Source organism: Balearica regulorum, chromosome 2, assembly GCF_011004875.1.
Source record: "Balearica regulorum gibbericeps isolate bBalReg1 chromosome 2, bBalReg1.pri, whole genome shotgun sequence".
Lineage (NCBI taxonomy): Eukaryota > Metazoa > Chordata > Aves > Gruiformes > Gruidae > Balearica > Balearica regulorum.
In genome coordinates, this window is record NC_046185.1 from 30365401 (window position 1) to 30392479 (window position 27079).

The window sequence follows — 27079 nt, forward strand, 5'->3', positions numbered from 1 at the left end:
GATTTAAAGTTGTTCTAGAAGCTAGGTAAAAAGGAAAGACAGAAGAAAAACATTAAATATTTCAGTCGGGTCAACGTGCTGCTCCTTGGTGTGCTGACCTTACTCAGCCAAGGGGTGCCCTGGGAAAGAAACCATAGTTTCAGTTCCCTCCTACTCCTTTCCTGCAGCCATGAGCTTGACCTTTGTACTGACAGTAAAGGAAAAAGGAAAATCATGGGAAAGCCTCACCTTTCCTGCAAACCTCGCTGAATAAGATTGATTGACAGCTAAAATTTGTAATCTAGTCTAAGAACCCTCTGATGAACATGTGACATGAACTTCTGTTTTCCTCCAAGTGCAAGGGGTGTAGTTTTACATAGACTATAAATAGTAAATACATACATAAACAAGGCAATTCTCTAAAGAGAATTCTCTAGATATGCAAAAGGAATTCCTCATCCATCATTTTTCTCCAGCCACCACTTATACTCTGCATTTTGCACATGTCCTTTCACCCCCTGTCACATTCGCATTCCCTACAGTTATGCAAGTGCCATTCAGCCTGAACCAATGTCTGGATCATAGTTTGAATGTTTGCATCATCTGAGGCTGACTGAAGTTCTTGCTCCCAAGCATGACTGCAGCTGGACCTGTGGGATATGGGAAAGGATCAAACTGAAAAGATTCTCCCGCCTTTTCTGAACGTGAAGTCAATGGGCTACTCTCACAACAACTTCAGTATGCAGCATGGTCAGAGCCAAAACTTTTGGACCAAATCTACTAGGAACAGGAGCAAAATAATATCAAAATCAAATGAATACATGTCAATACCAGCAATGCGCAAGCATTTATATTCAGTTCACAAAAAGGGATGGGGGAAAAGGAAAGGCGACAAAAAATGAGTTGGACTACTCTCTTCTCCCAGTCCTCGGACAGACAGCAGTACGGCTGCTGAGGTTTTACCCTGCCATCCCCAAAACTTCAGACCTCGATGGGCTGCAGCAAGAGCAGGGAGCTCCTAAAGCTCTCTGCTGACTGGCAAATTTGCCAAGAGGCCTCTTCAGCTGTGGAAAAAGAAGAGGGTGTGTTTTCAGCCAGATGTAGTGCTAGGAGAGGTGCAAAGCTGTCTGGAGGGCACAAAATGATTGATGTGGGGCTAGGAAGCATATAATTAATTGATGTTGCTATGCTAAGAATGCATAATAAATTGCTATAGGTCTGGAGGGACACAGATTAATTAATTGGGGCTTAGGGAGAAACTGGTGCTCTTAGTACCACTGGGCAATATTTTATGCAAATATGTGTAATGTTATGCAAATTAAAAATCTACTGGGCTTTTTGTGCCATAAGATATTGGCAGAGATGTGCCTGCATTGTAAAACAAATTCCCTCTGCAGCCACAGCCTGACTAGAATTGGGTGAAGAACGTAAAAAATACATATTTTCAAATACTATACTGTTTGTAAAATTCCATACTAAAAATACTTTTTACTCAGATCCATACAAAAGCATCTCATTTTCCACATATGCTTTTATAAATGTGTATTGGGCTAAATAACTAACTCAAAAAAAATACAGTAATGAAACTTTTCAAATTATTCAAAGACCTCTGTGTGGCTGAGCTCTCATCTGGCAAGATGTGCTGCTTGGGAAGAGAAATTACAGGATGCCCATGAGAGAAACAGCATTTCAGGGTAATGTGAGAGGACTGTAATTGCTACACTCTGATATAAGAGAAAGAGAAAGAATCCTGGCTGCAGCTACTAAAATAAGTATCTGAAATATGAGGGCAGTAAAACCCTAATCTTTTCTGACCTGGTGTCGGCCCAGACACACAATAAAGAACCATCAGGGATTAATCATTTGAGGAAGGAATTTGAGAAGAGTTATCGTATTCTCTGCTAAATTTTGCAAGACTTCTCTGAAGAGAAAACATTCGGGAATGTGGTGGATGTGTGATCATCATTTGACATACTGCAGTAATTTAAAGTAGAACATAGCTACAGAAGAAGGATGAGATCACTAATGGAAGTTTCAAGAAGCAGTGATTCTAGCAAGAACAATGCACTTTCTCTGAACAAATTTAATTGTAGCCCTTTGCACCGGGGTTAATTTCATCCTAAGAAAAAAACACTTAAGACATTAAGATGGTATTAAGCTAATGGCATTATTATGTTGTCTGTCTTTTTTTTCCTAAGGACAAATAACTTTATGGCTATGATGGTCAGAAAGTTGGGTGCAAATATGTCTCTGCTTGTCTGGAATAAAAAGTAGGTTGCAATAAAACAGAATTTATGGGCCTGACGGGGAAATCTTTTGCTTCTGCAGCACAGAAAACTAAAACAAGAACGATCTTATTCACAATTTTTTAAATTTTCTTACAGATTATTACCAGACTTGTTAATATCTACCTAAATGTAAAAAAGATCTTGTAACAAATCTATTAAAAAAAAGACATTCTGCAGTGCAGAAAGCTCAGTTTTCTGAATCCCATTCACTCCCTCATTTATTTAATTATAAATGTCACTGGGAAAAAGCTACTTATTTCTGTGGGCTAAATTAAGCCAAGCTTGTTCTTAGGTGGATATTGCTAATCTAATTTCCAAAGGTGCTGACACAACAAGACCATTTGTGTAATTTCTATAGATTTGTTATTAATATCAGGCATAAATCACTAGGGACCTTAATAAAATTAAAAGCCATGTTGTTTTTTCTTTTCCTTAATTTATTGTATTTATCCAAAGAGACTAGAATTTTTTTCTTTGGACGTTTCCATGGTTGATCCGGACAAAAAATTCCAGTCTGATTTGGTATAACAGACCACAGAACTTCCTTGAATTAATTCTGGGCTGAACTAGGACATATTCTTTATAAGAACATCCAATACTTACTTACTTTAGAAATTTTGACTGAAACTTTTGGTAAACTGTTCCTAATGGCCTTACTGTTAAAAATGTGCTCTATTTTGAGGTTTAGTTTTTCTCACTTCAGCTTCCAGCCTTCAGATTTTGTTACACCTTTCTATCCCACCCTGAAGAGCTGATCATCAGTATGTTAGATGTTATACTTAGAGCAGTCACACTTTTATTCCGACCCTCTATTTTGGTATTTATTTTCTATTTTGATATCAATGTCCTGTTTTCTTCATCATTCATGAGAGCAAACATCTTTGTGCCATCTACAGAATTTATCAGTGATTTCTGTTTTATTTCTAACTGGGTAAAAGAATGATTAAAAAACTGATTCTACCATGAACTGCACAGAAGACATACACCTGCTGTACAATTACTTCCCATTTACCAGTCTTTTGAGACTAGTTTTTTAACCGTTTGGTGTGCACCATACCAATGTCGCAAGTTTCTTAACCAAATTTCCAACTGGCATGAATCAAGTGCCTTGCCTTACATCAGTTCAACCTTACTATATGGTGTTAAAATATAAAAAATGATACATAATTAATTTTGCAAGCCCTATTTTCAGTAAAGTCATGCTGACATAAGTAAAATTATCTGCATGTTTATTCTTGATCAGTCAAGCCCTGCACCAGCAATTTCACTATTTTTTGTTGCAATTTAAAACTATTATGACAGGACTATTGTTACACAGCCATTTTAAATTATTTATATAATGTTCATTTTTTTCTGGTGGGTGTGCTTATAGGGCCCATCCATGGTAAACAGGCTGGGATAACAGCAGCTGACAAGACAGGAGTAAGTATAAGGATGTGTGTCCTGGTTCCAGCTGGAGTAGAGTTAATTTTCTTCCTAGCAGCAGATATAGTGCTGTGTTTTGGCTTTACTATGAAAATACTGTTGATAACACACTGATGTTTTAGTTGTTGCTAGGAAGTTTTTACAATTGAGTCACAGACTTTTCCTCCTCTCAGGCCCTGCCAGTGAGGAGACATGAGCCTTCTGCAGGAGGTGAACAAGAAGCTGGGAGGGGACACAGCCAGGACAGCTGACTCAAACTGGCCAAAGGGATATTCCATACCATATGACATCATGCTCAGTATATAAACTGGGGGGGGGGGGGGGAGTTGGTTGGGGAGAGCCCCAGTGAGGGCATCAGTGATCTGCTGGTATTCTATCATCATCATCATCATCATCATCATCATCATCATCATCATCAATCATCATCATCATCTTCCTTTTCTGTCCTATTAAACTCTTTTTATCTCAACCCACATGTTTCAGGTTTTTTCCATTCTCTGCCCATCCCACTGTGGGGTGGGGGGAAGTGAGTGAATGGCTGCGTGGTTGTTTTAGCTGCCTGCTGGGTCAAACCACAGCAACGTGGCTGAGTGGGAAAACTAAACTGCCTCATATGGTGTTTGCCCCAAATTGATCTAGGTAAAGAGGAAGACTACCATTGGCCAGATTAAACAGGAGCAGGGGAATTATCAGGACACTTTTGGGGAAAAAAAAAAATCAGCTAAACAGAAATGCAAGTGAACACAAGGATTTATATTGAGAGAAGAGGGGAGTGGGGCAGCGGCGGGGCTGGTGTGACACTGCCAGATACTGCCCCATGGCCATGGACACCCCCAACCACTGCTCCAGCTCACAAACAGCCCGCATGGGGGCACCTGGGGACCTGCACTCTGGGGGCACAGGGTCACATCCCAAGGGCTGTCATCTACCCTTGGGGGATGTGGGTGTCAACTGGGACACACATCTCCCACAGCAGAGATGTGCTTTGTTGGGATTAGTTCCAGAAGGAGAATTAGAAATTTTGGAAGCATTTATTAAAACTTTGCAAGTACCTAGCATTGAGGTTGATCTCTTGTTATCGATATGGGTCATGAGTTCCATTTAATTTTATGTTGTTAATAAATCAATAAACTGCTTCAATATGGGTTTGGTTTAAACCATGTGAATGGAACAATTTGTCCCTGTGAAAATTCTACCCTTTTGAAACTCTTACTCCAGTTCAAGACTTACTGAAGGTAACTCTCCAAATGTTACCAACTAAGAACCTTGCTAGAGAACATCACTTCTAGTTCTTTAGAAACTCTGTGATTAAAATTAATTTTCTGGATTTAAAGATAACTTATTTTATAGCTCTGTAATGAATTCTGGAATGGAAATCATGTCATCATCATTCTGTGACCTGAATGTATCTGGCAATTTCCAAATACAGGAGAAAAAAATCCTTATAGATACATCTATATTGAAACAAAAGCAAAAAACACCTTGCGTTTCTTCCCAGCAATGCATTGATACCCTTCTTTCAAATTCTCTTTGTTTTGTATACTTTAAGTACTGATAAATCTAATCTAATTTAATTTTTCTACATATTCTGTTGTTTCAGTTGCCTACAGCTTTCTCATATTGTAAGTTTTCTGTGGTGTGTTTTTAAGCAGACCAGATTCTTTTCATGATTATTTCTCTTTTGGCCATAATTAAAATATTTTAATTGTTCCTGATCATTTGCCCATTTCAGCTCTTCTCAAAATTGAGCTTGCTCACGTCTACTTTCAAGGTTTCTCAAATTGGTCTTTATGAGCAGCAAGTATACTAAGTGAGAGCAGCTTGTGACCATTTGTACCTAAGCAACCAGTACATTTTTGTTCCATAATTGGTTCTTCTCTATCTATCAATGCTGACTTCAGCAACAGATTTTGGAATTAGGAAATTGCATCTTGCAATAGATAGACATTTGGCTGGAGTTCAAATTCAGCACAAGAATTCTCAGTGAAGTATCTATTTTCTGTCTTTTTACACAGATTTGATACCTTTCTCTCTCTCCTATTACTTTATTTTTAAAAAATAAATAAAAAAATTCCAAATGAAATTTCTAGATTTTTGAAGGACACTAAGACATTCTCTTCTTACCAAGATGTCAAGAACATAATGGCATGTAGTCTGAAAGAAGCTTTATTGAAGTGAATAAACTGGGATTTGAATGCTATACTATAGAACTTGTATTTTTTTTTGTTGTTCTCATTCTAGATACATTAGGATGGGTGCCAAACAATCATTAGTAAGCACTTTTCATGTCTTTCCATTTCAGAAAATGCTGACTCGATGAAAGATTAGGTGACTAGCCTTCATTTCTGTAGACATAAAGAAATCATATGCCAAAACGAGTACAAAATATGGTAGCCATAATTTCTTTGGGATTTTCATTGTCTCAGCTCATGAATTTTATACCTTCTTATAAATTCTAAGAACAATTTGACATTTTCTGCTAGTATCACAGAGGCAGAGGATCCCTGTGAATACTAATGAACTTTTACTGGAATAAATATATTGTGTACAATGGTGATGCAGTTCACTGTCGAAGTATCTCACTATAGATATATTGCATTTCATCAAAATTTAAAACAGATGGCTTGGAAGACCATTGGTAATTTTACATAGTCACTAACAAAAAAAAAAAAAAAAAAACCACAAAAAAAATTACTTTTCCTGTGAATTACTATCCCTGGACTGCCCTTTCACAGAATTCATGGCACACATGGACCAGGACGGGGAGATTACTTAACCGTTGCAGGAGCTAAAGCTGCTGTCTTGCGCCTGAGACTGTGGTTAATCCATTAGTACCTGCAACACCAGGACAAGCCCTGAACCCATCTTCCTTTCAGGCATTGATTCCAACGCAGTGTTCAATTTCAGAGATAAAAACATGAAGGTACAATAAATTATGATGCTTCACCTTTCTGCTCTGTTAATTCCAGTTAACTGAATATGAATCACTGGGAGATAACTCCTGTAGTCTGGCTTTTTACAAAACATTCCTGTCCAGTAGCTTATGTCCTTTAGTCATATTGCGTGAACACAACTGATTGAATAGCATTTTTGCTTTTCTAAAATGCTAGCACTTATGACACTGTTATTGCAAGAAATTTGGCTTTAATGTGTCTTTTGTCATGTACTGAATAAGTAACCCAATGAGGAACTGCTAATCCTTTTTTGTCTCATCGAAAAGTGCTGTGGGAACCTGCATCAGAGCTTTTGCCGTACCCGGTCTGACCATGCAGTCCTGCACCTCCATCCTTACCGGGATGTTGATCCCTCAGTGGGAGCTGAAAGCGTGCAGCATTGCCAGAGCTCCCCATTAGAAGGTGAAGGAAACGGCTCTGAGAAACAAGGCAAACAGCAAAGGAGCAAGAGCTGTTGACTAATTAGACATTTGCTAGGGAAAGAAAAAGAAGAAAGTAGATTTTTTTGGGAGAGGTAAATAAAAACTGGAAATGGAGGAATTTTATTGAAAAGTTTGAAATAAATATGTTTTTGAACTGAGTGAATGTACGATGAAGAGCAAAGTGATGATAGTGTAAGGAACAAAGAAATTATTCCTCATAAGTATGGTAAGTGCTAATAAAAACCAAAGGTTTCAGGATGAAAAGCAAAGTAAAAAAGAGAAAAAGTGATATAATGGGAACATTCTGTTCATAAATTTTCTTTGTTGCTATTAATGCATTTCTGTTCTACTACTGGCAGAAAAAAAGTGCAGGATTTTGTGGTGAAGCTGGTATTGCTATTGTCCACTATGTTATGGTCAATATGTTCCTTATGGAAATATTGTCTTTCTTTTCCTTCCTTTTTTTTTTTTTTTTTTTTAAGACATTCTTATGCACAAGACATTATCTAGCATCAAAACAGTTTTAAAATTCAAGCAGATTGAAATCATTACTTCATTTTGCATAACACTAGATCAAAGGAAAAAAATCATAACCAGTTTGATTATTTACATCTAAAAAAAATCCCCCCCCCCCTTTTTTTTTTGCTTTTCTTCCTTGTCTGCCTGTGGATTTAAATACATCCAAACCAAAATTTAAGACTAGGAAACAAATAAAGCAGCAGTAAGTGCCAATTAACAGAAAATAAAGACCTCTAAAGTCAGGCTGTAAAAATTCACAACTGTTTTTCCAGCTGCTGCAATGCTAGTGTGAATGTTGATTGCTGTAACTTGATTATCTACATTTAGCTTTTCTCTAATAATTTTGAACAAAACCTGGCCAAGAAACAAAAAGAATCCTCAAAAAGTGAAAAAAAAAAAAAACTAGAACAGCAACCTCTTACCCACAAAACTAGCCTGTCTTTCACAAAATTGATGGCATAGAAGTGTTTCCGTAAACTCAATTTTCATGTTCTTTTGAAAACATTATTAGAAGTGAATTTTAACTGAGGTCAAGATTGCTTAAACTTCATCTCAGTTCACTTTGGGGTCTTCATACATAGTTATACGAAATGTAAAGGTTGGGGCATAGTGTTATTATGCACATGGTTTAGATAGGAAAACCACATTCAGTTGCACTGTTAAGGTTTTGTTAATACAATGTTTTAAATAATCATTCTCAGAGTCATGGAGTTTTAAATGTTAAATAAATTAAAAAATAATTTTTTTTTTGCAATTAAAATTACCCCAAACCAAAATAAAAATAACATGATGCACTCAATAACTTCAATAATTTGCCTAAGACATAGATCTGGTTTTATTTGCACAGTTGTCAAATTTCATTTCTATAAGTCACGACATAACTAGGTCCTTTCAAACTTTGGCAGTAGGAACTACTAGAACTGCAGCAAGATCATTTAGCACCAAGCTTGATTTTCAAATTTCGACAAAGGCAAATAGTAATTTTCACACCAGATATATTTGTTAGAAGTGACTTCTTGTGACTCTAGAATGATATTTTTTCCCATTTGTCACATGCACTAAAGTATATTAGGTAAAAAAATGAAAACAACCCCAAGAAACCAACAAAAACCCAAACAAAACAAACAAACCCCGAAGCTTTTGGTTAGATTTCTCAAATTCTAAAACGGCATCTGTTTAAAGTATACTCTTAATTGTTCTAATTAGTATTGTAATCGTACCTTTTAAGATGCATTTTTAGCTATGGAGTTCCAATTAAAAATAAATCTTTAACCTTATATAAATATTTATTTCCTTCCAAATTTATCTAATTCTTGTGCCTATAATATATTGTTTAATTTCTTTTAGCCCAGTTGTTTCACTAGTGAAGAAAATGAACATCCTACCTACTACCCCTATAGTTCAATTTTATAAGGCTCCAAAATACCAGTCATTAACATTGCACAGATTTTTCAGAGCACCATCACATGACTCTCTTCCTGTATTTTCTTCCACTCTTTGCAGGAAAACTACCCACTTTATGGATACCATCCAGATCAGCTGCTGGAGTCATTATAATAGAACCTCAAAGGTCTTTTCATCTATTTCTTTGCAGTGCATTTACAAAACAAAAAGCTTGTGAAATCAGATTTAAATTCACAATCCTGTTACTCTTGTCTTGACTAAAAAAAAAAAAAAAAGAATAAAAAAGCAAGCAATACTCCTGTTGTGGAAAAGAGAAAATGCCAAAGAATTCACCGATTTTGTTAAAAACTAGTGCGGTGTCTGTTTTTCTTTGAATATAAGCTTGCATAGTAATGGGCTGAAATATAAAATCCTGTATTAAAATAAATATCACACCCCCCCATGAAATCTGGCAAGATGCAACCAAGGGTAGTAAAAGAGCTGGATGATACCATTGTGAGACTGCTCTCTATCACCTTTGAACGGATGGGGAGATCAGGATTGCTCCTTGATGACCGGAAAAGGCAAATATCGTACCTATCTTCAAAGAAGGCAAGAAATAGGCTATGGAAAATTACAGGCATCATTAACGACAGCTCACTCTATTGGAAACACTAAGGTTTGCATGTAGATGGCTAAACCCAGACTCTGTTATCTCTAAAAGGTAGTAACATGAACATGCAAAACGCTGTGGACTTAAATAACAAGGGCAGGGACACATTTCCAGGACAATCTCTCAAAAATACCAAATAAATTTGTAAAGTTAACAAAACCAGGAAAAATGGGTTAGGGGTAGACAGGGACAGATTTTTTCCAGGAGAAAATAAGGTGGTAAAGGGATGGGACTTTGAAAAGATTGCGGGGGGGTGGGGTGGGGGGGGGTGGGAAAGGAATATAAGGAGAAGCAAATCATGCCCTGAATAGGGAGGTCCCTATTGAGCAGTCCTGTGCCCGATCTATGTGGCCTGGAGCAGGACAACGAATCTGTTGGTGCTCCAACATACATGTCAGATTTACTTCTATGGTCAGAATGAACTTCAGTGTTGAAGAGTGACCAACCATGTAAGACAGACTGGACAATTACAAGTAAATCATCCTGGGAGCCATGTTCAGCCTCTTGAAGGACAAGACCACTTGGAGCAGCCGGTACATTTACAGAGGCAAATTCTGCTTGACCAGCCCAATGAACTTCCTATGATGGGATGAATGGCTTAGTGGATGGGGGAAGAGGTGGTGTAAGTGCTCTTCACCTTGACTTTAGCAAGATCTTTGATACAATCTCCCACAGAATCCCTGTAGCCAAGACTGGGAGGTATGGACTACATGTGTGGATTATAAAGTGGCTCAAAATCAATCTGGATTGTCACTGCTTTGAGTCAGCCCTGCTTTGAGAAGGAAGTTGGACTGGATGACCTTTATAGGTTGCTTCCAACCTACACTGTTCTATAATTCAACAATTCTATGACAGTATCAAATCAAGGGATAAAGTCATAGGGAAGAAGTCATAAAAAAATAAGTATTTTTAAGAGTCTCTTTAAAATTCAAGATGTTGAATTATCACATAGTCTACAGCTAAAGAAGTGAATCACATCCTGAAATGGCTTCAAATTTTGCCAAGCACAGGTTTTCCTGTCATTTGTTATAGAATCATAGAATGCTTTGGGTTGGAAATAACCTTAAAGATGATCTAGTTCCAATGCCCCTGCCATGGGCAGGGACACCCTCCACTAGACCAGGTTACCCAAACCCCCATCCAACCTGGCCTTAAACACTTCCAGGGATGGGGACATCCACAACCTCTCTGGGCAATCTGTTCCAGTGCCTCACCACCCTCACAGTGAAGAATTTCTTCCTAATATCTAATCTAAATCTACCCTCTTTTAGTTTAAACTCATTACCCCTTGTCCTATCACTACATGCCCTTCTAAACAGTCCCTCTCCAGATTTCTTGTAGGCCCCTTCAGTTACTGGAAGGCTGCTATAAGGTCTTCCCGGAGCCTTCTCTTCTCCAAGCTGAACAACCCCAGCTCTCTCAGCCTGTCCTCATAGGAGAGGTGTTCCAGCCTTCTGATCATCTGCATGGCCCTCCTCTGGCTTGCTCCAACAGCACCATGTCTTTCTTGTATTGGAGACTCCAGAGCTGGACACAGTACTCCAGATGGGGTCTTACGAGAGCAGAGTAGAGGGGCAGAATCACCTCCGTTGACCTGCTGGTCATGCTTCTTTTGATGCAGCCCAAGACACAGTTGGCTTTCTGGGCTGCAAGCGCACATTGCTGGCTCATGTTGAGCTTCTCATCAACCAACACCCCCAAGTTCTTCTCCTCAGGGATGCTCTCAATCTATTCTTCATCGACCCACGTGCAGGACCTTGCACTTGGCCTTGTTGAACTTTATGTAGTTCACATGGGTCCACTTCTCAAGTCTGTCAAGGTCCCTCTTGACAGTATCCCTTCCCTCCAGCGTGTTAATTGTACCACACAGCTTGGTGTCATCAACAGACTTGCTAAGGGTGCACTCAATCCCACTATGTCACCAACAAAGATGTTAAACAGCACTGGTCCCAATACTGACCCCTGAGGAACACCACTCATCACTGATCTCCACTTGGGCATTGAGCTATTGATCACAACTCTTTGAGTGTGACCAGCCAATTCCTTATCTACCGAATGGTCCATCTGTCAAATCCATGTCTCTCCAATTTAGAGACTAGGATGCCGTGCGAGACAGTGTCAAATGCTTTGCACAAGTCCACGTAGATGACAGCAGTTGCTCTTCCCTTATTCAGCAAAGCTGCAACCCTGTCGTAGGTCACCAAATTTAGTATCTATTTATTTGTTATCTGCTGTTTATTTCACACTAGCTATTTTCAGTCAAATTTGTGTTCCTCACCTGAAAGACTAATTAAACAGACATAGATTTGATGAAGTGAGGAGTGACCTTGAGTCTAGAAAACTTAAGGTAGCAGAAGAACTAGAAAATATTATAGACTTCCCCAAGTCATTTCAAGACTTGAATGCTACCACCACACTTAAAACTTATTAAGTTCTGATCCTCTCTCTTTCATATTTGTGTGAAGCATCAGGCGCAGACTGAAAGAAAGCACAAGAGACTTAAAATTTGCCATATAACTGCAAACAGTAGGAGAGGTGGGTCAGATGTCTACAACAAATTACTGCAGCAGTCTATTGGAAATGTTCTCTTTTCAAAGAGATTTTAAAAATGCGCAGGAATGACTGTGATCATAACAAAAGTGTGAACGTTTACATCAGGGAGAAGACTAGGTAAACAAGCAACAGTAATAGACAAAAAAAAAAACTTTTAAATTACTGAGATTGACACAAAGGAAAATGAAGTATTTTAAGTGTTTAAGCATACCATCTTACACCTCAAAAAAAGAATGAAAAAGTAAAGAGATCTTACTGATAGTGGCAGAGACATTCAAGCAAGTTTTGTCAGCTTTATTTTTTATATTTTTTTTACCGTGTGATGAAAGACATGCCTGTGCTGTTCAGTAAAGTGGGGCATAAAAAAGCTAGCTGGCATCAAGCTAGTTAAGAAACATGAAGTGGGATAGTTTCACTGGTAGCTGGGAGATGAGTTTTAGCTAGCTCTAGTGTGGATTAGTTTTGGAAATTATTATACTTTCTGGAACAAGCTAATGTATGTTCTCAGCTTTCTGCTATCTGGCTGTTACTATCCAGTGGGAGAAAGCTCAGGACTCATATATCTAAACTTACATATATATCTACCTAGAAATTCCAGGCTAGATTTGAACATGAGCAGTGTCTTCTTATAGATACATTATAATTTTGTAAGTAATATGAGGTATTCTGTAAGGTATAGAGGGACTTTACACAACTTAAAATAGACATGAAAATATCCAGCTTTATACTATAAACCAGACTAATTCTTTTTTTGGCCTTTAAAAATTACAATTCTTGCCATGAAAAAAGATTTGATTCAGCTGCCATTAATTTTCTAGAAGAGACTAAATGCACTTAAGCAGTTGTAATGATCAAGAACAGTGTTCAGTTCTGAGTCATTAAAATACCTAGAAAATTACTTTTACTCAAAACTTTTTAAGCCTATGGTAGAGCTCAGTAATACTGAAATTTCTTCTGGAGGAGGAACAGTAGTATAGAATCTGAGCACCTCATTTGTCAAATCTCCCTTTTTTTTGCATTAGAATTTCACTTTGCCAGTATGAAGTGCTGAAAAATAACTGAGTTATTAATAAGGTGCTAATATTATTTATTCCCCAATATACATGATTTACACAGTTTTCCTGATGAAGTTGACTATCATTGAAGGAACTGTAGAATTAAGTGTGAAACCTGAGGTAGACCCTTGATGAGAAAGAAACAGATTTTGTCCACTATATTTTCCTTAGGTGTGACATGAAAGCAGGCTTAAGACATGAAATCAAATCTGAGATAACAAATATGCCTTCACAAGCATTTCTTGTCTCAGTTAAGCTAAACAGAAAAAGAACATTTGCATTTTAGCTGACCTTGCTTTTAAGAAGGGAAAGAAAGAGAGGAAGAATGATCCTCAAAGTTCATCATGCTGAGGGGCTGTCTCCATGAACAGAAACTATGACTGGGTGAAGGATTTTTGTCTGCTATATCAGTATTCTGGTAGAAGAAATATTTGCTATACTTTCTTCTCCAAAGAGCTGAGTGATATCTTGGGAAGGAAAGCTATTTCATGGGTTTAATAGTCATAGTCCAAAAGGCAAATAGCAGGGCTGGGATTTGCCTGGATTCTGCAATACACTAAAATAGCATTACTCTGTCCTGTCACCCATTCAGTGTGCTGGTAAAACTCCCCCCATACTTCCAATTGCAGATTAGAAAGATATATATTGGTAAGATTTAGATGAGAAATCATCTGACCTGTGTCCTTTCCATATACTCTGGAACAGATATGAATTTCTCCATACGCCTTTTGGAACAAGGTCAGCAAGTGAAATATTTTAACAAAGGAATAAGAAAATATGGAGATAATGCAGGCATACATATAAAACCAGGTGACATGATATTAGCACCACTAACTCCAGCAGTACATGATGAAATACTGAGGAAAGTATTGTCAAATGATCAAGGAGAAAATATCAGACTCAGTCCAGATGAGATTCTGTTTGAAGTGAAAGAAGCCAAATGCATGGAAGACAGTCTATCAAATTGAATCAAGCTAGATCAAGCAAAGGGAAGCTGTAGACAACATGAGACCCCCTAGAACAACAAAACAAAAAATTACAGACCATCCTAGTGATAATTCTTCTTTTCATACACTACATCCCACATGAGACATTGAGACAAATGTTATGAAAGAACCTATCATGACAGTGGTTTTATCACTCCATGATGTTATGACAGTTCAGAATGAAACATTATAGAATAGCAATAGAAATTTTAATGACCCCAGCAGTCACTAATGAAAGCAAGTATATTTAAGAAAAGGTATAGGATTTTGTATGTCACTAAGGAAAACAATTTTTATAACTTCTTATGGAGTTGCAACAGAAATAAAACATAATTATGTTCAAATCAAGAAGGAACTACTGGATATTGTTTGCTAACAAAAAAAGTCATCAAGATATGCATGGAGTAAAGGCTGATGTACTGGGAATTTTGAGGTAACATTGCCTAAAGGTTTTGAAAAGCACTTACAAAATTACAATGGCTATATCAGACCCATAAATATGTAAATATTTATCGCAAGCAGATTTGAGGGATTTACGGTGTAGCATGTTATGAAACTGAAGGATGAAATGATGAAATAAGTAGCATTTATTGCAGATGAGATCCTATGCTATATACAGACATGTCAAGTAGCAGAGAAGGACACAAAGAGATCCCATAACACCTTGTCCATAATTTTAAAGATGACCTGTCCATGCAGACTACTGAATCCTATATGCATCTGTATACAGCCTTGAAGGAAAGGTTTTCTTACAGTAACACTTGCTGATGGCAAGTAATCAGATCATTATTCTTGGCATTACGATGAATTAAATACTTAACATTTATATGAGCTGACACCAGGCTCTTCAGTGTACAAAACCTTGTGCCAGGAGCAACTTTGCAGATTTTAGTTTATCATAGTTTAGGAATATATAAATTTCACAGGAGGAGACCCCAAGCAATCAACAAGGAAAGCTGTGCTCTCATGAGTTCACCTCATAGGTAAACTATTTTCTTAATATGTACTTGGTACTTTTCTGAACATGAAAAAAATTTAGTTCTGCCAGAAAGTCAGATCCGAATTGTAGTTTCAGTTTTCATAATGAGTTAGAGCGACCAAGTCCCGCTAAGAGAGAAATAGAACACTTTGTAAGATATAGGGAATAAAAATCACTCATTCTTATTCTAGGTATTCTCAACCTAATGAATGGATCATTCCATTAAAATATGGATTTTTGTTACATGATGAAACATTCAGCTTGGTGTTCTGTGCAGCAACTGCTGCACATCAGTTGTGCAATGGTGTCCTGCCCTGAACCACTGATAGAGTGATGATGGTTAAAAATAACCCTTCCTTTCTTTATACGAGTTGCTTTATAGCCACCTGAAATGGTTCACGTCAGTGAGAGTATAGGATGAGAAAATACTGACTGAAAAGACAACTGGGTTATACTGCTGTAGCATAGTCTGCTGCTATGGCTGTAGACTATCACCACAACGAACCTTACTGATGCAACAACAGAAGGTATAAAATAATTGGGAGACACCAAAGTGTGCAATGGGAATGGACATATGGAAATTATCCATTATCAGAAGACCCCTATGAATAATGATCAGTGGTTGTATCCAAGGTCCCCTACAGTGGGACTTGACACTAATGTCTGCTGTTACACAGGCTGCACCAAGACCACAAAGGTATGGGTAGGCATCAAGAAGGTGGAGACCTATGTGATGGATTTAGACACGGTCTCTGTTCCTGCATGCAGGGGTAGGCTAAAACAGGATTACACAGGTTCCTGAATATAGGAACAGATTGAAATAGGATTAAAGAGTGAGTTGTAGTGGGCAAAATTTAACAACCTCTGAACTAAGCTGTGGAAGGTTAATTAATAATTTTTCAGAAGTTTTGTAATATTCTGTCCATGCCTGAGGGCTAGATGATATGAACATTGGCTGAGATTTGATTTAGTCGGAAAGACTTTGATAAGGACAGCACAGGTCTGAGTTGGTACCCTTAGTTTCACTCTAGGTTCCTGAGACATTGAAGGCATCACTTTCATTGCAACTACATATGCACAATTCTTGTGGGGTTTGTTTGTTTACTTTTGTAAGAAGACCACTTGATATTTAAATTTATCCTTTATCATTACTTCATGTTTTGTTCAACATAAAAAATATTGGATCAAATAAACTTTCTCAAAACCTGGCCCTGACATTGACAGCTATTTTACAATAGTAATTGATCTCATTTGAGGAAGTATTCAGCAAATAGTTATATGAGTTCAGCAAATTTGAAGGTCAACCTCACAATAAGTCAACATCTATGGCATCTCATAATTTCTGTTGATTCAAGTATTTGCTTATTTAAACATATTTTTTGTTTAAACTTACATGATAATGATAATTCCTTATACAGCATGTCACGTGTGTGTTTCTGCTTTTGCTTAAGCACTATTCAGAAAAAGTGGATTACACCAGAAGAATACAAAATTCTGAGAAACAACATTTCATACAACTTGTCAGGACTTAAATACCTCGTTGTCTAAGGCTCACTTGGATAGATAATTATATGCATATTACTGAATTACAGTTCTCAGATTATTTACTCGTGATACAATGCTGATAAGTACAAAACATTAGAATGTGCATCTGCAAAAGTTACAAAAGGCCAAGGAATTTTCTATGAAGTGTATTGCCCTTTCTGGTCCGTTAATGTGAACATGCAATATCCAATCCCTTAAAATTATAAGACTTGAAATATAGGTGAATATATAACTAATTATTATAGGTATGCAATATTAGGTATTTTTAATGTCTCACTAAAATATCTGACAAAATACCAAAACATTCCAACTTTTTTCACTATATCGATACAGTCTCTGGGGTTTCTCTAAAGCAGTCATCGTCCTTGGCTGGAATGTTTTGACCTACATTAAAACTCCAGTCTTTACAGACTTGCCAGAAGTAAAATAAGAAATCTTTCCGGTTGTTCATCCACTATACACTTGAAAACAAGATAACATTCATTTCCTGTTATCCTGCACAGGTATATCTTGGTATTATGGTAGCTGGACCTAGGTGGGTCAGAGTAACAGGATTGCTTTAATAAGTCATGAGTTATGCTCATACAAATGAATGTTTTAAAGGATTGTTGTACTTACATGCTACTGACTGAAGGCTGATAGCAAAGTTAAAACTGAACAATCACTAATTCAGTTTTGAATTTCCTCTCTTAGTGTACCATCGGTTTAAAGAAAGCTCAGTCATCCAGGAAATTTGTATAGATATGTCATTTTTCAAGCCAAAGTGCATTTTTCACAAATGAGTTGTTTACTAAAGCATCATAAGTATTTATTCTTTCTAAATACAAACATTCATGAAACAATAAATGTTATCTGGTTTTCAGACTGAGGTGAAGAATTGGTTCACTCTGGAAAGTCTTAGTTCTGCAAATAGGTAGTTAAGTCTCTCAGTGTTGCTAGACATTAAAAATATAAAATAGAGATCTGTTTTGTGTAGAAGCAAGGGAAACAAAAGGAAAAACAGCCCTGTTGTCACATCAATTCAATTTACAACAAAGGTATATGTTGAGTATCTCTAAAGGCTCTCTTTATTACCTGTTCTTCTCCTTGGATGTTTTCTACTGGGTAGTCATCATTTAGAAAGCCCCTGTAGGGCTTCTGTGTTTCTCAAAAGGATGTGCAATAGAATATGTCACCCAAAATAATTATCTGCAACCACCATCTTACCTTAGGCTACATGTCAGTATGCACTCACTTGGTACTCAGAGACTGCATCTAATTTAGACCTGAAGGCAGACATACATGAATAATACTTACAGCAACAAAACAGGATTGAAGCTACAGTGGAACTAATTTATTAGTTAAAAAGGACATCACCTGAAGAACTACAGTCTTTCATACTCTTGGTACTGTAACCTTTTTGCTTTTTCTCAGCATCCAAGATTGAAATTCTATAGTGTCTTAAAGAAAGCAACAGAAGAGACCAAAAGTACTAGCTTTGCAGCATTTAACTTGCTTTCTCAAGGTGCCTGTGAGGTGGCTCTGGTGCAAATCAATAACGTATTTTGAGGTTAAAGGAATTATGCTGGTTTAAAAGTGTGTGTGAAAGAGGAAGAAAAAAAGGCCACACAATTATAAGGCTACGAACTGTAAGCCAAGCAAATCAAAGGGACATTATGATGTAGAGTTTGTTATGATAGCTATATCAAAATTTTAGATGAAAGCTGTTACACATATTTGCCAAATGCGTAAACAGGAATATATAATATAAAGTTAGGGAACATTAAAAGCCCTTTACATGGTATTTGGTTTCACAGAATTCATGTGTGCTGGAATAGGTAAAAGAGTTAAATAGCGTCGCTGTGACCCTCGTGAAGAACTACAAAGGCAAGAGAAAACATTAAGTGAAGAACTGTATTCTCCACCATGTACCCAAGTTTCATTCTTGCTGCAGCTCGTTCCTCAGCCCACATCTGCAAAGAGACCTCCACCATTTGCTGTGGTGCAATCAGGTCTCAGTCCTTCTCTCACCACAGAGGGGTGAAATCATCCATGGTAAAATTCACAGACAGACTCAGTATTTCCTCAGAATAATTCCTCTTTACACTTTCTCTTTGCCCTGTGAGGCAAGGAGGCAAAAATGAGCAAATGTTCTCTAACTTGTAGTTGTGTTTAAATGGATCAAAAACTTTTGAGGTGATTCAGCAGAAGGGATATGTGGGTGTGTTCCCACAACTGGGAACATAACTTGCAGTTTTGTCCTAGGCCAGCTTTCTTGGCTCCAGCCTGAAGCAATTCACAAAATAATCATTGTGAAGCAGACTCCTGTGTTTGATACTGACCTGTCCCTGCCCTGCTGTGGGCCAGGAAAACATGCTATTCCCATGAAGACATAATACCGCTTCAAGAAACTACACTGAACTTCACAATAACATCAATAAATTTCTTAAGCATGTTTCTTTGTGTTCCTTTGCGATCTCTTCCCCACAGTTTTTCAGATCATCTTGCACTTCATGGAACAGAAAACTTGGAAATAACAACACAGCTCATGAAATCCACTTCCCTGAAGTTACAATACCCATGGCATAGCCATCACACATCGCTGGCCACCAAACACATCGGTAGGAGCTTGAGAGTTGTCTGAGGAGATTAGCAGGCCAATTATAATAACCCACAGGAAGCTGGCAAGACTGAGGGCACTACTAGTGCTTTAATTTGTACTTCTGAGGAATTTGTTAAGCAAAACGCCTTTTATGTACCTATGGAGCCTAACACTTTGGGACTCCACCTTAGAAGAAACGTTCAGACAGGACTCTAAGGCACACCATTAATATGATTCCATTGCCCACAACTGGATGGGAATTGCAGCAGTATCTTCAGTGAATTGTGCAGCACTGTATACAGCTATAGGAATTTGCAGGTTCAATTTTTAATTTCAGTTACATACATGTGAACAGTTTCTGACTCATGGGTAAAGCTGCTGCAGCAGATATCATAATCTTGAATAGCAGGACTCCATAGAAAACAGGAGCTAACATAAATGGTCAGTTTGCCAAAACCATGGAAAAAAAAGTAGATTAATAATGTAGTCTAAATTAAATTATTCCTTCTTTTGTGAGGTTCTGAGTACTAGAATGTATAGTAGTATCAGGCGTATACTGTGGGATAATCTTTTTCAAATGTTCCTTTGTTCAAACAGCTTTCCAAAACTGACTACCTTCTAGCCCTCATTATATTACTAATATATTTTAATTCCATTTAAAAGAAAATTCAGCTATGCTAATCAAGTTTATTTGCACCTATGCAAAAGGCTTTTCTTGTCACCTTTCCATACCTTGACTGTTGATATAAAATAATGTCTTCTGTTTATTTCAGAATGCAAGGCTCTCAGGACAGAGAACAAAGTCTTTTTTCATTGTGTAGTTTCACAGTAATGAGTCTGTTACTTCCTTCCATTCAAATGCACAATTTTCACATATGTTATTCTTCTGGGTCATAATGCCAAGCAAATTTTATCTATCAGCTCCTCATTATTTTGAGGCAACTGCTAATGTCTACTGCTAACAAAAAGAACACATAGAAACATTTTGTCCAACAAGTACCACTTTCAGAAAGTTGTTTTCTTTGTCAAACAGTACTGATGTCAACTGTATTTCATATACAGAAAGAGTGAATGAGGTTTGGAACAGCTAAAAGAAAATTTCACCTTGCTTAGTCTTTATGTTCCTTGATACGTCAGGAATTGAGGCATGAAATATGCCATCACAAGACTTTGAAGAATAATCAAAATATTTTAAGATTATACAATTGAAACTTAGTATTGAATAAACTTTCTGTTTTTATTAAAAGGTGTGAACCATTCAAGTAATTATTGGTCCCTTAATTTCTTTTACAACAATTTCACTTACCTTCTACACAAAGCACAAAAGTACTGTGAGTAGAGAAAGGGCATTTCCTTCTACAAAGCACTTGGCATATTATAGATGCCACAAGAAATACTAAAAGAGACTAGCAAAGTAGTCATAGTAATAACAGATCTATTGCCTTAGGAAAACAGTTTAAAAAATCTGGTCAGACCACTGTGCAAGAAGCTGTAAATAATGCACTGATGACATTACATGGCCTATTGCTCGGAGACCACCGCTCCAGGAAACATCTTCTAATAATGCCATCCCACAGACTGACTTTGCTGCCTTGCTTTATCACTTGAGTTCTTTTATTTCACTCATAACTTTTCCTAAAAAAGTTGTAATCTCCCCTAAAACGTAATTGGATTTCTGTAATCTGTTTTTCTTTTGAACCCAAAATACAGGGGTTATGAAACTGAAAATTACTGTTGAGCAACTGTGACAAAACAACAACCCATCTAACACAAATACCTCAATTTCTGCAAATAATCAGAAAACCAGATTTCCACAGCCTGAGAAATTGAAAATGAATAAGCCATATCAATTCTTTATGACTTGTTACAGCCAAAGCACTAGCTATGCTTCACCTTTTCCTGACATAGCCATTACACACATGGGTTTGGATCTGAGCAACATAGTTCAGAGGTCTAGTGAAAGATCTCTTGCTCCTACCAAACACCTTGCTGTACTGTCCATCATTACTCTATATATGTGACAGATAGGGTTAGTACTGTACTTCAGATGATTTTATTGTTGACAGCCTCCATATCTAAATGTAAATAGCTTTCAGAGGTTATATTTCTAATAAGAAACAATCAGATTTTACATAAGCATTCATGACCAAGCACTAGAAAACAAAAATGTTACACTTTTAAAAAAAAATAAAATAAAAATTTGAGTTCAGAGGAACAGTGTCCACAATCTTATGTGGGAATAACTTCAATATAGGTTTTTTATAATAAACTTCTCTAAATGAATAACAGCATTGCAATTTGATTTGGTACAATTTCAAGGACTAACAAAACTCATTCTTTTGCTTCTGTATAAAATCTGACACACCACTGGGCTGGATATTATTTTAAACTCATTAAATGAAAGATAAGGACAGCTATTGGATGAGTCTTACATTAAATTTACTAACTAGAGTCTAAGAGAAAATACTCATATTTTACTCACATGAGTAATCATGTTCACTGCAATGGGATTAAATAGAGAAGTATAAAGCAGTCAGAAGTGATGTGTTTAATAAATCTGCAGTTTATAGCATTAAACATTTTGTAATATCTAGGTATCACCTAATAGTTTGAAAATTCTACCAGATCCAATACGCTAGAAAAACGCTTAGATGGAACAATAGCAAAACAAACTTACTAGTCCCCAAGGCACCAGCAACAGATGATATTTCAAATAGAAAGGAAAGAGAAAACAGTATTTCAATGATATAAATAAGTCCTTACCTAGTGGCTGCCCTGCGATGATCCTGGCATTCTCTCCTGCCACTGCAGCCCTCGCATGCCTCTCGCTCATGTACTGTACAAACGCATAACCTTTGTGCACTGAGCAGCCAACTATTTTCCCATACTTTGCAAAGATTGCTTCAATGTCGCCTTTTTTGACAATGGCTGTGTTCAGATTGCCGATGAAGACTCTGGAGTTGATGGACTTTGGGTCGTTCTTATTGGTGACATTGCTGGTCTGTGTTTTGCCGGTCATGGTTGGATCACTTGGCTTTAACTCTTAAATAAAGAACAAAGAGAATTATGTTTCAAAGCATACAATTACCTTTGAGTTTGGATGATTTTTCCAGCAATAATTCACCTTTCACTTTTCACTTAGGGTGAACCTAGTCTCAGAAGAGTTATATTTTCTAAAAATGATTATCAATAAAACCAAGGTAGCACATTTTAAAATATTGTTGATAAGTCTAATTAAAACTTCTTTTTTTTTATGGATATAAAATATACCAATACATCTCTTAATACACAGCTGTGGTAGTGGAGCTTTACTGTAATCATATGTGGATTTCTGCTTAGAAATTCAGTATTGACTTTTTAAGTACCTAGCCATCTAGAAACTGCAAAGCAAGAGAATGAATCATTATCTTATGTCAAAGAAATGAACATTCAAGGCCACGTAGAGAACAAACTCTGACAATGAAAGACAACTCTGCTTTTGTATGGTAAGTGTCAGCCAGAGCACATTTCTCAGCAGTTAAATATCATTGACCATTGTAAGGAGTTCAGGGCAGGTAACATACAGTTCTTTACTGCAATCAATATGTTTCTATCAGAACAATTTTCCCTGTTAATTCAGTACAAAAAAGAAAAGAGAAAAGACAGGGGAAGCACAGGTGGCTTATGTTCCTAGAATTAAAAAGTATGAAAACAATCTTCCTTAATTGTAGGAACACAGATTTGCTTGCTGCCGTGCTCTTTCCTCTGAGGTCACAAGTCTAAATGCATCCTGGCATATCTCAAATGGGAATATCCACATTATTATTGGGAAAGATTTGGTAAAAGAAAAAAACTCTCTTTTTATGTCCATCTAGCCTCACATTTCTGAAGTGCACCTGATTTTGTTAATATGTATGCTAATTCCACCTGCCAGCAGGTCCCTCCATTTACATCAATTTGCTTAGATGGAGGTGAAATAAAAGAAATTGTCCCATGAGGCTGCTGGCCTTTCTTTAACTATCTTAGACAACAGAAATGTCAAAAATATGCATAACTCTGAATAGTGAAAACTTATTTTGTAAGAAGGAGGTCATTTAAACAGCAGTCAAATATAAGCCATCTCTTAGAGCTAAGAATTATGTTACTATTTTTTAACCTGTTCATACTTCTGATAATACCCAGTAACAGCTCAGGCAACAAGAGAATCCAGTTAAATACTGCTCACAGTTAAAGCTCAGTTCATTTCTCAGGATGAAAAGGAATAATGGCCTCTATTCTGGACACCTAAAGCTTGACACTAACGAGCAGAAGTTTCACATTTTAAATCAATAGCTACCATATATTAAGCTAGACTGACGAAAAAAGAAACCATTGTTGCTGAACTCCACACAATTCGTGGAGAACAAAACGGCCACAGCTGCAGCCATCAGCACTTTGACCGTTTCCATCACGCAGGATCCAAACCCCACCCTTCAGGTAAGAATGCACAATGGAGACGTGTGGGCAGTCTTCCCAAGTCCTAGCAAACGGTCTGCTTTATTAAAAGAATGCATGCAGTGGAGCTATCAGTCAAATAGCTTTCACTTGCTTAACAACTTAATATGACATCTTCGTATTACAACATTTAGAGAAAACACTGTAGAAAACAAGAAAAAATATGTTTTCTTATAAGTTTAGCAATTTTAAGTACATTCTGGAAGCACAAGGTACTGCATATACGCACGAATTTCATCATGGAAAACCAGTAAAACTGCTTTGACTGAAAGCCTCTGGGCTTTTATCATATGACAGACTCAGTACTGTACATTTCTAGGCTGTTGTGCAGATCATGCACGTTGAAGTCATGTCTATATATACAGTTAACCTGAATTTTGTGAACAGTCATATTGGCACCATAATAGTTTGAAGACAAACCACCTACAAAACATAAATATAATGCACATTGATCTCCATTTTGGCATAGACTGCTGATATTATCTAAGAACTAGTAAGTTTGAACTCGTCTTAGGTATACCTGCATTTACACAGGAGTCCAAGTGACAGTAGCATCACCGTGTTAGCTTAAAGAGCCCTAATGACTCAGACTGAAGAGGTAACATGGCAGAGTAGTTAGGCATAAAGATAAAAGTTAATGCAGTCAAATAGCTGATGAACGGGGAACCACTGGTATCCCCTGTGGCACCAAGATGCCCAACACTTCAGTGTGCAAATAGCACTTCTGTTGGGAAAACTTAACATGGACAGTATTGTGTTCATCTTTGTGAAGATCCAGCAAAAAAGCTGTATCTGTTCTTATATAATTTGTAGCATCTGACTAATTTTGTCTATGTTTATCAGCTCTGAACTGATTTTACTAAACTCTGTCTCTTCCACTAGCCTCTTGTATGACAGTAAGACACGTTTTTGTCCCTGTGTTTCCACATTTTAGACTTCAGACTTGCATTTTTTTGACCAAGAGCCGTCTCTCCATGTATTTTTATATAGCTTCTAACACAATGATTTGACCTCAGCTGGTATGCTTGGGCACAACCAACACACTAATAATAAAAATTACAAGGGGACAAAATCTACAGAAAATCTTCTGCCAGGCAAGACTTGCATGAAAATTATACACAACAAACTCTTTAATTATTAGCATCACAACTGTTTTCAAAACACCAGAGTACTACGCTCTGTATTTCTTCTATTGTTTAGCCATTTATCATGGGATTTAGTGAACTATTCCTTTTTTATTTCATAAAAATTCTCATTTTATTTTTGCCCAGTTTTGCTATGCACTAATTTAAATAGACTTTCAATAGGACATTGAATGTTTCTCTCTTGTAGTTGTTCTTTGCAATGCAAATTTACAATATTTTTATAACACAAAGAAAACTAGTTGTCTGGTGGGTTCTCTCATATTCAAATGAGCAGTCAGGCAAATGTGCTGCAGAAATTCAAAGGGTGAGAATAATATTAAAATGTGAATAATTGAGATTTGATTGCCTTGCTGGTCAACGTACAATACTATTGTGAATATTTCATAAAAATCAAAGATACATGGGATCTTCATTACAATGAGAAAGAACTTACGGTAAGTTTTACACCTCACTCGCAATTTGCATCTGTGAATACTGAATTATATCTATCTTCTCTGAGCTATCAGCAAGATCACAAACATTGTAACTCACACAACCACAGATATAAATGAAATATAGTGACAGAAACATATCTAAAATCATCTAATTTCCTTGCAGCCTTTAATAAGGTGTAGTGCTAATTTCCTATTATTGCAGTGATCCTTTCTGGTAATAAATATCCTCTATATGCCAAACATATCTTTTAAGAAATGCTTTATGTATAACATCTAGCTGTCAATACACATTATGTTTATTTATTCAATACACTTCATTATATAGAGCATTGCTTTATGCTGTAGCCGATTTAATTATTCTACCCAGAACTAAGTAGTTTAAGTCCCGGTGTACTTGAACATAAAAGTCATAAATTAGACCGTTTCCATTACTACATAGAACTCTGGTTCAAGTAGTAAAGTTTGCAAACCTGTTTTAAACACTAAAATTTCTGACATGTTAAACAGGAATGAAAATGTAAATGATTAAAATGAGATTCCTATTCTCCAGCACACACGTGGGATAAGTCTAAACCAGTCAATTTGAAGTGCTGAAGAGGGGGCAAGATTTTAAGCCCTGGCTTCCTTCACTTTTCCAGCATTTTCTGACAAAGTTCAGTTAAACACCAGCATGACAAAGCATTGTCATCTTCAGTCTGTAAGATGAATGTTTGAACCCGCATCTTCCATTTCATAGGAGATGTTCTTCTTAGGGCTCTGTGGCTAACACCAGAATAGTGAAGACAATGAGACCTTTTAGGGTTGGGCTCTGTCCCAGTGCAGGGAGAAGCACAGGACCTGAAGCAAAGGGGAAAGGAGGAAGTTGTCCAATTGTACATCCCAGTAACTCCCAGGCATTTATTTTGGGGGGGTGGGGGCAAGAAGGGACCATGATAGTCTTGTTGTAACTCTGCTCCCAATGCTGCTTATGCATGTTACCAATGACTCTTCACAGAAAAATGCAAATTTTTTTCTTTGAAGACACAGATTTTTGGTCAAACCCCAAAACAATTTGGGACATCTGAAGACTTGAGGACTTAGGTGGTTTAAAGGGATTTTGAGAGTGATTCACTTTATCATCTTCCTAGTTGTACAACTGTTTCTCATCTTAAATGAATGAGATGGAACTCATCTGCCTAGTTAAATTTCTACTGAATACTGAAAATTTGTCTCTGAAATTATCCTTATGATTTTTCCTATGCTGAATAGGCCAATGAAGCTAACCTGTAAGAATTCTGTTAAGATTAAAATCTCAGATAAATCTCTTTAAAAGAGGTTAGGAAAGATTTACATTGATGCTTTGGGGATTTTTTTAATTTTTTTTTTTTTTTTTTTTTTTTGTAAGATCTATACTTAGTTTCCCTTTTAAAAAATTTGCCTTCAACAAGTTTAGTAATACTTTCAGGAGCTTCTACATATTTATGTGCTTTTATCTTGGAGCTATTTTCTTTCGTTTTGTAAGACAGACAGACATTTGCTTCTTTTAAGCAAATAGAAAAAGGCTGTATATTTGAATGAACTAAATATTACTTGCAGTGACTTTAGGAAGAATTAAGGTCTACTGAGGGAAAAATGAGGCAAAGAAACTGAAAATCCTTAAACAAAACTAAAATGCTTTCTGAAAATAGATTAGAACCATGTCAGTT

The 27079-nt window shown here is 36.9% G+C and overlaps 2 protein-coding genes across 12 annotated transcripts in view; one reads left to right on the plus strand and one right to left on the minus strand.

Moving 5' to 3' along the window:
- RBIS (ribosomal biogenesis factor) overlaps positions 1 to 27079 on the plus strand; it is a 424391-nt gene that overhangs the window by 328534 nt on the left and 68778 nt on the right. Inside the window, exon 4 of one of the 2 annotated variants that reach the window (XM_075743813.1) lies at positions 22798 to 22808. The exons of the other annotated variant lie outside the window; for it this stretch is intronic. The gene's annotated coding sequence lies outside the window, so the exon portion shown is untranslated. Of the gene's footprint in view, positions 1 to 22797; positions 22809 to 27079 lie in introns of those variants that run through there. 2 annotated transcript variants of the gene reach the window in all.
- RALYL (RALY RNA binding protein like) overlaps positions 1 to 27079 on the minus strand; it is a 404493-nt gene that overhangs the window by 191263 nt on the left and 186151 nt on the right. For all 10 annotated transcript variants that reach the window (XM_075743808.1, XM_075743805.1, XM_075743809.1 and 7 more), the window contains one exon: positions 22106 to 22384. In XM_075743808.1, the coding sequence (XP_075599923.1) occupies positions 22106 to 22361 (256 nt within the window). In that variant the 5' untranslated portion in view covers positions 22362 to 22384. The remainder of the gene's footprint in view (positions 1 to 22105; positions 22385 to 27079) is intronic.